The sequence below is a fragment of the Echinops telfairi genome, unplaced genomic scaffold (assembly GCF_000313985.2).
Source record: "Echinops telfairi isolate 266 unplaced genomic scaffold, ASM31398v2 ScPeMD7_7457;HRSCAF=8495, whole genome shotgun sequence".
In the NCBI taxonomy this organism is placed as follows: domain Eukaryota; kingdom Metazoa; phylum Chordata; class Mammalia; order Afrosoricida; family Tenrecidae; genus Echinops; species Echinops telfairi.
The window spans coordinates 32619056-32628856 of record NW_022111357.1 but is presented as its reverse complement, the minus strand read 5'-3'; the positions used below and the strand labels follow the sequence as shown (position 1 = coordinate 32628856).

The 9801-nt window shown below is 44.3% G+C and overlaps 1 protein-coding gene across 1 annotated transcript in view; it reads left to right on the top strand.

Moving 5' to 3' along the window:
- The window catches only part of VPS13D (vacuolar protein sorting 13 homolog D), a 280525-nt gene that overhangs the window by 8030 nt on the left and 262694 nt on the right, over positions 1-9801 (top strand). Inside the window, exons 2-5 of the mRNA XM_045298953.1 lie at positions 4135-4212; positions 7085-7275; positions 7349-7429; positions 8460-8576. Of these exons, the coding sequence (XP_045154888.1) occupies positions 4135-4212; positions 7085-7275; positions 7349-7429; positions 8460-8576 (467 nt within the window). The remainder of the gene's footprint in view (positions 1-4134; positions 4213-7084; positions 7276-7348; positions 7430-8459; positions 8577-9801) is intronic.

The window sequence follows — 9801 nt, the reverse complement described above, 5'->3', positions numbered from 1 at the left end:
GGGGTGACCTGGGTTCAATTCCCAGTCAGTGCACTTCACGTACATCCACCACCCATCTGTCCATGGAGCCTTGCATGTTGTTGTTATGCCAAACAGCTTTCAGCAGAGCATCTAGACTAAGAGAGACTAGGAATAAAGGCCTGGCAATCTACTTCTGAAAATCAGTCAGTGAAAACCCCATGGATTACAACTATGCCTGGGGTTTCCATGAGTCTGGGACTTACAGCCACTAACAACAGCAAACAATCACATTATTTAAACTAGTCACCTCCTGCCCGGCCCCTGGAGTGACCTTTCCCAGCAGGGAGAGTTGTGGTGCACATTTGAGTGGGTGGGGTGTAGAAAGCCTTCCTTCTTCAACTGTGACTGCCTCCTAGGCTCTTAACTTTCCTGCGACAGGTTCCTTCTCCTCTCATCTCGTGCCTCTCCTTCCTGCCCCTTCTCCTTTGCTCTCTGCTCTCCAGCTTCTTTAATTTTTCATGGTTCGAACTGCCTACAATTCCTTCCATTTCTCCAAGGATCGATAGCAGCCAAGGAAACCTAGTGCCTGCGGACTCTGTGGAAATTGGGACTGGTCCGAGGGCAGGTGACGTTCTTTGAAAGAGGAAGTAGGCTTTCATCTGCTCCTGCTCCCCTTGAAGTCCACTTCAGCTGAGAAGGCACATGCTTCATGGCTCCCCGCACAGTGCTTCTGCTCATTTTCTCCTCAGGTCTGGAAGCCCAGTGTTTCTGGGCACTCGGGGGTTACTCACATTTCCCTTTTGCTTAGTCTTAAGGTATGTGAGGTTCCTCGTGGACAAATGTTCCCACAGAAATCTGATAACTAAGTTGACTCCCTTTGCTTAGAATCTGCCGAACTGCTAGATTTGAGTGCTTCTGTGGAAATCAGTAATCTACATGGCCTGAATAATCTCTTAAGGGAACACTAAGTAAGCTTCTTGTACTATTAAATCTGAAGCGGAGGTGCAGTGGACGACTTTTTATGGCCCTTCTATGGATTGTCTGTTGTTAGGTGCCGTTGAATTGATTCCCGCTCAAAGCAACCCTGTGTACATCAGAACGCAATCTTGCCTGGCCCTGTGCCATCCTTGCAATTGTTATGTTTGAGTGCATTGCTGTAACTACTGTGTCAGTTCATCTTGGTGAGGGTTCGCCAGGTTTTTTTGGCTCACCCTCTGCTAAGTATGGTGTCCCTCTCCAAGGACTGATCTCTCCTGATGACATGTCCAAAGAATGTGGAACAGTCTCACCGTCCTTTTCTTCCAAGGATCATTCTGGTTGTACTTATTCCAAACGGATTTATTTGTTTTTCTGGAAGTCCATGGGGGACTGGGTGGGATTATGCAAATTAGGATGATTGTGGCCTAAAGGGATTGGATGGCTTGTTAGCAATGTAAATAAGGTACAAGGTATGCTTGTGTGTATGGGGGCAGGGGGGAGGTGGTTGTAGTTTTTGTTAGATGCATTTGAATCAGCAGAACAAAACACTTCCTGGTCCTCTGCCATCCTTACAATTGTTATGTTTCAGCCCACAGTTGCAACCACTGTGTCAATCCATTCCCTTGAGAATCTTCCTCTTGGACCAGGTAAAATGGTGTATAGAACCCTAAAATAAAAGATTGGTCGGTTTTGTCATCCCACTAGACTTAACATGAGTCATGCAGAAGGCAGAAAGGGGGCTCTCACAACCACCAAAAAAGAAGAGCCAGGAGGCATGTCCTTTGATCACAGGGTACCTGCACTGAGAATCTCCTAGACCAAAGGGAGAGGGAGGGGGGAAGTGAGTGAGCTATCAAAGGAGCTGTAACATAGAGTCAGTGGGAAACGATGAGAAGCAGCTGCAGAGGAATGGTGGCAGCAGAACCAGGAGACCTCCAGGACATGACTTGGTGGGCTTTCTGGCCCATGGAGCAAGAGAGCTGAGTAAGTTCCAGCAGGGGGCTTGCTGGAGGAGTGAGGTGCTTCAGCCATTATTTGCTTTGTAAGACTTGCCTGAGCTGGGCAGAGTGCCTAAGGGCTAGAGAGAGCAGCCTGCTAGCATGGCTGAGAAGATGCTATCTCGATCAAAGAACTGTACCCTGACTTGTTTGTGAACCTGAATCGTGAGTTGTTATTTCCCCTAGCAAACCCCGTGATTATGGTCTGTGAGTTCTGTGTAGTCTTGGTGGTGAATCCAGCAGGGATGAAGAGGAAGTCATGGGAGGGATGGCTGGTGTCAGAATTGGTAAAAAGGTAGGAGAGTTGACCTCCACCTCCTGGGAATCAGCCTTGGACTGCTCTCTCTCCCCCTCTTGTGAAGCTCGAGGTCAGATGCTGCCACTGTGCTTGTAGGAGTGGAAAGGCTATCTTTCTTCTGAGTCCTCTTACCAGTTAATGGTTGCTGAGTATTGGTGTCAGCACTCCCTGTTCTTGAGATGATGCATCCCAGACTGATATAAGTGGTTGAGAAATTGTCTAGTGGTATGCAAATGAACAGTTGTTACATGTAGACTGTCTTCCCCATTGATATGTGAATGCGGGGGCTGTGCCTTTTATCTTTCTACCCTCCCAGTGGTCAGCATGCTGCTTAGTACAAAGTAGGGGCTCAGTCCCATGTGTCAGTGAATCAATGAATGAGTGAATGAATGACATCTGTAGTCAGGAGTGAGGATTGGCTGCACCCTTTGCTCTTACTCCTTCAGAATTGTTTCCAGGGAAAGTCCTTTCGGGCTTAAATTAATTTTAAAATCTTAAATTCTGGGTCCTGTTCATTCCTTTGCTTTCTGGCTGGTTATTGTTACACCTGCAATTGGAGGTGCAGAGGAAGACATACGAAGTGCTCTCCAGAAGAGAGCATACTTCTTTTGATGACCATTAACAACCTCAACCAATCTAAACCATGGGCTCTCAAACTTTGAGTGTATTATACTCATTGTGGGGGGTGGGAGAAGATATGGGTGAGGTGGGAAGGAACTTAAAAAAAAAAAGCAGACCCAGGGATTCTAATTCACTAAATGGGGGCTGGGACCTAGGAGCCTTCCTCTTAGATAATTTAGATGTTAATGATCCTTTGGTAAATGTTTCCCCTAGATGTCCTTGAGTGGGTTCTAACCCTTGGTGATTAGTAGCTGAGTTTTTGGAAGTCAGTCACAGGCCAACTTACACTTCCAGAACCTTTTTGGTTAGCAATTGAGCAGATTTACCATTTGCACCAGCCAGGGACTCCTAGCTTAAACTAGGGGACTGAAGTTGAAGAGTGGATTTTACACTTCTAAAAAGTTGTTGGAAAAAAGAAAAAAGTAACAGAGACTCTAAAACTTAAAACACAAACTCTTTGGTCCTTTATGAAAAAAAAAGCAAAAAACACTAGACCCAGTCCCAAACCCTTTATTCTCTAGTAAGCTTTAGCTGCCTGTGTTGGTCTGAGTAGACTAGAGAAACAAATCTTATACACACATGTGTATACGAAAGAGATTTATATACAAGAGCAATTGAACATTGAGAAAACTCCCAACCCAATTTAGGCCAAAGTCACAAGTTCGATATTAGCCCATATGTCCGACACCAATTCATAAAGTCCTCTTCAGACTCACAAAACACACGCAATGATGCCAAATGCAGGGCCATCACAGGCCAGTGGCTGCAAAGTCCGTGGTGGTGGAAGCATCTCAGTGCTGGCAGGGGTCTCCACGTGGCCATTCCAGTTCATCAGGGTAGGTCCATGTGGCATCTCCTCAGGGATGCATCACAGGAAGTCAGCCTTTGTCAGTAGAGAGTCTCCCAGGGAGTGAACTGAGAGAGATAGCGTGTCTCACCTCCAAGGAGGAAGTACCAGATTTCCCAGAATTCTCAGGAGAAGGCCATGCACACACAGAAATCTCACTGGCTATCTCCACATTGATAACCTAGACTGCACCCCCACTCTCTTAATCCTTAAATTGACACCAGATTAGGTGACTACCACACTGCCAATTACATGTTCGACTGGAAAGGTCAGGGAGTTTGTCTAATGCATGTGGCCCTATGACTGTTCATTGCCCAGTTCTAGATGTAAAACTCGCCTTTAGCCGTGAATGCTTTGTACATGGTAGGGGGTGGGGGGCACCTAATGCACTCGTTGGAGGAACATTCATGATGTTACTTTTGTTTTTTTAGGTGCTGTTGAACTGGAAAACTTGCCCTTAAAGAAGGATGCCTTGAAAGAACTGGAGTTACCATTTGAAGTCAAAGCTGGTATGCGGAACTAAAGGAGAACAGGGCGTTCTAAGTTTTAAACTATTTGGGTTTAAACTGAAAACTGGGAACTCTTGAGTTTTGCTCTGTTTGTCTAGAAAGTCAGAGGACCGGACGTGTTAGAGCCTAGCTGTCTTGAATTGTGGTCCCTAGGCTACTTTATCAGGAGAGACCGGTCCCCGAAGAAGTACATCATACTTGGAAAGGGGAGGGGCAGTGGAAAAGAGGAAGCCCGTCAAGGAGATGCATCCTTACAGTGGCTGCAACAGTGGGCTCAGGCTTAGGGACAATTGTGAGGGTGGCGTGGTCCTGTGCAGTGCTTCGTCCTGCTGGGCCTAAGGTTGCTGTGCATGGGGACATACTCCATGGCACTTGACAATAGGCTCCTTGCAATGGGAGTCTCTAGTGAGTTAGAATGAACTTCACTTAACTATCAGGCTTTTAAAAATACATCTTATCATTAATAATTTGTAATGCATCAAATGTTAAAATGTATCTGAGCTTATCTGTAATTTTTCCAGCCACGAAAAGCAAAATAAAAATTGAATTTATAAAGATAATATAAAAAAGGCAATAATAATGGAAACCTTAAGGCAAATAAAAGAGCTTTTCAGCTGTGTTAGAACCCATATGGTTGGTGTCGTTAGAGTGGAAGCTTGTCAAAAGCCAGGGGTGACCTGTATTAGGATGATCTTGGGGTGATGATGGGGCCCCCATCCTAATAGGGGTATTATTGACCCTCCATTTTTAATAAGTCACCCAAGTGGTGATTATTTTTATTAAAGTATGAAAACCTCTGTTCTAGACACCGTGGATTCTGTCCTCAGATCATTCATTGTAAATGTTACTGATAGCAGTGGAGAAGTATGCTTATGTTTATGTACTAGCTCTGTCATTTTTTGGCTGTGTGACCTTAAGGGAGTTACCTAACCACTCTGGCTGCTTACTCTTTTATAATATGGGCATAATTAGAGTATCTTACATGGTGGAATATATGAGTTAACGCGTACATTAAAATGACTCATAATTTCTGGCATACTCAGTAGAGATTAACAATTTTAAGAGTTCTGCCAAAATACCCAAGACAGTTCTGCAGGTACTAGGTTGAGTAAAGCAACAAGAAATGGCAGAGAACCAAAATATTCACTAATGAATCAACCAATTATAAAATGAGTCCCTATTCAGACACCATCCCCCATTATTCACCACTAGCTTGTTGATGGATCAGTCAACCTTCCCCTTAACTGGTATACTACATTGTACTGCATTACGATCAAATGCATCTCCAGTGCAAATCAATTGCTGTGGAAAGTAGAATAGAAATCTTGCAAAAGATTTAGCCCTATAACGCCTGAATTTTTATTTTCAAGAAAAAAAATTTTTGTTTTTATTCTTTACTTTCATAGTTATCAATATATATTAATATATACATTTTAATTAAATGTTATGAAAATGTCTCACTAGGCATTATAGGGTTAGACTCTCTTACCAGCTCAATTGACGGGGAACTGCCAGAACCACAAGCAAAGGCACTGACCGATGGAGAAGCCCTTCCAGAGTGATGGGATGAGGGACCTTCTCCAGGACTGTGGGCAGCCCAGGGGACTGAGATGGACTCTTTGAAGCACTGATGATTTCTAAGACTTGGGCAAAAATGACCCTTTTTGGGTTTGTTTTGAAAATGAGACACAACAGGAGTTATATGAGGGGGCTTCAGAAGTTCGTGGAAACTCAGCATTAAAAGATGATGGATTTTTTCCATAGACTGTTTGAAGTCCTTTCTGTTGTGCTCCCTTCTCCCTAGCAGAATGGCATGCACCCCTCCCGCCAATTAATTTCAGTTCAGCTTACAACTGTGCATGAGTCCTTTATTGTGAAAATTGCTGAATACTTTCAGTAATTATCAACATTTTTGTTAAATAGATAGAAACTTTCATATATTTCAGTTTCATGTTTTTAGGTAAAACCAAAATAAAATATTAAAACGTGTTGTAAAAGGTCTTATTTTTGTTATTGGAATGCTTGATGATGGCATTAGAACTACCATTATAATGATTTTCTCTTATCTTAAATATAGCAGATCAAAGGCCATCTATTAAGTAATTGAGACACTGTATATATCACAGATAAATCCTACTTGAGTTCTGGATCTCAGAGGTAATAAGCTTGCTCATTTCAGCCAGCTGCTTTCAGAGGTTCGGCATTAGGTGAGGTGTGTGGATCTTGGAGTAGTGGTGCCTCTTAGGAATTGAATTTATAGAAGGCTTGTGTTCTCAGAAGTTTGGCTAGGAATGGGAGAATGTGGGGATTAAGTCTTCACAATTCTCCCAGGCCCTAGAACTTTCTCACTAGCCCACGTTTTCTACAAAGAATGCATGTTCTTTATCAATAGGGTAACATGTTAATTCCATTCCAGTTTGTGGTGGGTCTGTGTAAGATTGGACATTCTCTAAGTATGTCAAAGAGTGTTATAGGTGGCACATTGGAAGTAACTGCCAAAGAGGACTTAAGCAACCGATTAATAATGATCAAGAAATGAGGTTTGTGCCTATGGAATTGTGCGTGGGCGAAGGTGGGAGGAAAGACACACCGAAGAAGTTTCAGACGCAGTGCTCTTGGGAAAGAGTTTCCAGCGCAGAAAGGCAGCACGCGATGTGATGAAGACTCCATGAAGCCTTCCCAGCCTCCAGTCCCTTCCCCCTGGTTCTTACAGGCCTCAACCTACTAGTGCTGGTTTCTCATGTGCAGGGCTGCGGCCTATTTTCTTAAACTAAAGCAAGTAATACCTGATCTCCACCACTAGAAAAACGCAGGAAAATGCAAAGAAAAAAACCGTGTACCGTGGTTAACAGAACTTCCCTTTTCCTCGCAGGCTTAATTGGCAAAGTAACCCTTCAGATTCCTTTCTATCGCCCCCATGTGGACCCTTGGGTGATCTCCATCTCCAGCCTTCACTTAATTGGAGCCCCTGAAAAAATCCAGGATTTCAATGATGAGAAGGAGAAGTTGCTGGAAAGGGAACGCAAGAAAACACTACTTCAGGCCCTGGAGGAAAAATGGAAGGCAAGCAGACATCGCTGAGCCTAGTCGTGGTGGCTCTCAGGCATGATGCTAACACTGGTTCTTTCCTCTTTAGAACGAGCGCCAGCAGAAAGGCGAATCCTACTGGTACTCAGTTACTGCCTCAGTCGTTACCAGAATTGTGGAGAACATTGAAGTAAGTTCTGCTGACTTTTATAAAGTATAAACATGAAAGGGATTGCTCTGGCTTCAGTTTGTTTTACTCCATCGGTGCTTGTTTCTTGTGGCCCTTCTGCTACAGGATTTGTAGGGCAACTGCTCAGGTGTGCCCTTTTATAGGCTGGGCCAGAGGGAGGAGAACCTGAAAAGCAGGTCTTCATCTCTGGTAGACACAGGTTCTGCTTGAGTCAGCTGGTGTGCATCGGAGGTTTTTTTGCTTCCCTTCCTTTTTGAACATTGGCTTCTCATTTGCTGAACGCTTTAGCTCTTACGAGGCTTTACTGTGTCCAATTTCAAGGCCAGTCATTTACCCTCTCTGACCTGTTTCTGTAAAATGAGAAAGGTTGGATGACATGGTTTCTGATTGGGTCCATAGTGAATTCTGAACAGCCCACTTACAGCTTTACTCCGAGGGCGGTTGGTCACACTTCCTGCTTTAATTCCAGATTTATTTGGCCCTCAAAGAGCAGACAGGGTCGATGCTACTTTTTGCAAATGTCTCTAGGGTTTTTACACAATACCGAGTTGACAAGCCAAATGGGCTCACTGCTTCCCCCTCCCAAATAAGGTAATCAGAGGTTTTTGGTTTCCTAACTTTGCCAAAAAGATTAGCACATTGAGGTGGCTGCTTTCAGTTCTGCTTCCGGCAGGATTTTTTTTTTTAAGCTGTCAATGAGTTTTGATTCCGTAATGTGTTAGTCTGGGTAGACTAGAGAAACAAATCCATCGACACACATATGTGTATAAGAAAGAGGTATATATACAAGAAGAATTGAACATCGAGAAAACATCTCAACCCAGTCCGGTCCAAGGCTATAAATCTGATATTAGCCACTATGTCCGATACCAATCTATAAAGTCCTCTTCAGACTCACGAAACACATGCAATGACGCTGAATGCAGGCTGTGGTGTAGTGGGGCGGTTTGACCCCAGTCTATATACAGTATTTTACCTGCGGTGATTTTCTGCATAAAGTTTCCCCCCCTTTTCCCCCTCCCCTGTGCAGTTAAAAATTCAAGATGTCCATTTGCGCTTTGAAGATGGAGTCACCAGTCCTTCCCACCCTTTTGCGTTTGGCGTCTGCATCAAGAACGTGTCCATGCAGAATGCTGCGAACGAGCCTGTGAGTATGCCAGGCAGGTGGTGGCGGGGCGAGAGCACCAGGGCCCTGCCTTGTGCCCCTTGGCCTCCTATTTGTAAGGTCACATTCTTTCCCACCTCGGGCCTTGGTGGGCAGGCATGCCTTTTGTTGTTATGAAACAAATCTCCTTTGCTGAACTGGGGAATCTGTTTTTGATTTCTCGAGGCTTCTCCCAGACTTCAGCCTGGAGTTTTTCCTCATACTGGGTGCCCTCCAGGGCAGACTCGCTCTAATTCAGAGCCTCAGCTACTCCCTGGGCATATTCGCTGACTTCTCTCCTGACCTTTCCATTCATGGCCTTTTCACTCCCTCGGCGGCTGGGGGCAGTGGTCCCTTGGTAATTCAGGGTTGTCACATTGCATTCCCTCTGCCCATTTTGCTCTCTTGAAATCGATTTTTCCTCTTTATTCCCAAACTGTGTTACTGAACTGTCATCAATAGATGACTAGTTCATCACTAGGTAAGCTACTAGAAGCAGATAATCTTTTTAAAAAAAAAATTATTTTATTGAGGGCTCGTACATTTCTTATCACAGTCCATACATCCATCCATTGAGTCACGCACCTATGTACACCTGTTGCCTTCATCAGTCTCAAAACATTTGCCCTCTACTTTAGCCCTCAATATTGTTTGCTCGGTTTCCCCCTCCCTCCCCCCTTGCCCCTCCCCCCTCACTGCAGATAATCTTTTGAGCCCTTTTTTGCTTAGTGCTTTACATGCTGTAAGTCCTGTGATTTTCATTCCTCATTTTATAGATAGGAATGCTTACATGCAGAGGGGTGAAGATAGGTTTCCACCTGGGTGGACCTATTGGCCAAATCCAGCCCTGCCCCTGCCTCTCACACTCATCCCACCCCACCTATACCCCTCCCCCCAAGGTTGCTTGGTAATTACCCGAATATTAGCTTATAGCCATGTCTGTTTGTTTACACTTACTGTCTTCTGTGGGGCTGTTGTGCTATAGTGGCCAAGTTGACTAGTTAAAATCGAGTTTGAATATCCCTTCAAAGCCTAAAATATTTACTGTCCGGCCTTTGGCAGATAAAGCTTGCCAGCACAGCCTTGGAGCTCATCTCACTTTCCACTCCTAATAAGTATATACAGTGAACCCTTGTTTATCGCGGTTAATCGGTTCTAGACCCTACCGTGATAAATGAAATTCCGCGAAGTAGGATTCCTTATTTGTAAATCAAATATTTTCGTAGTT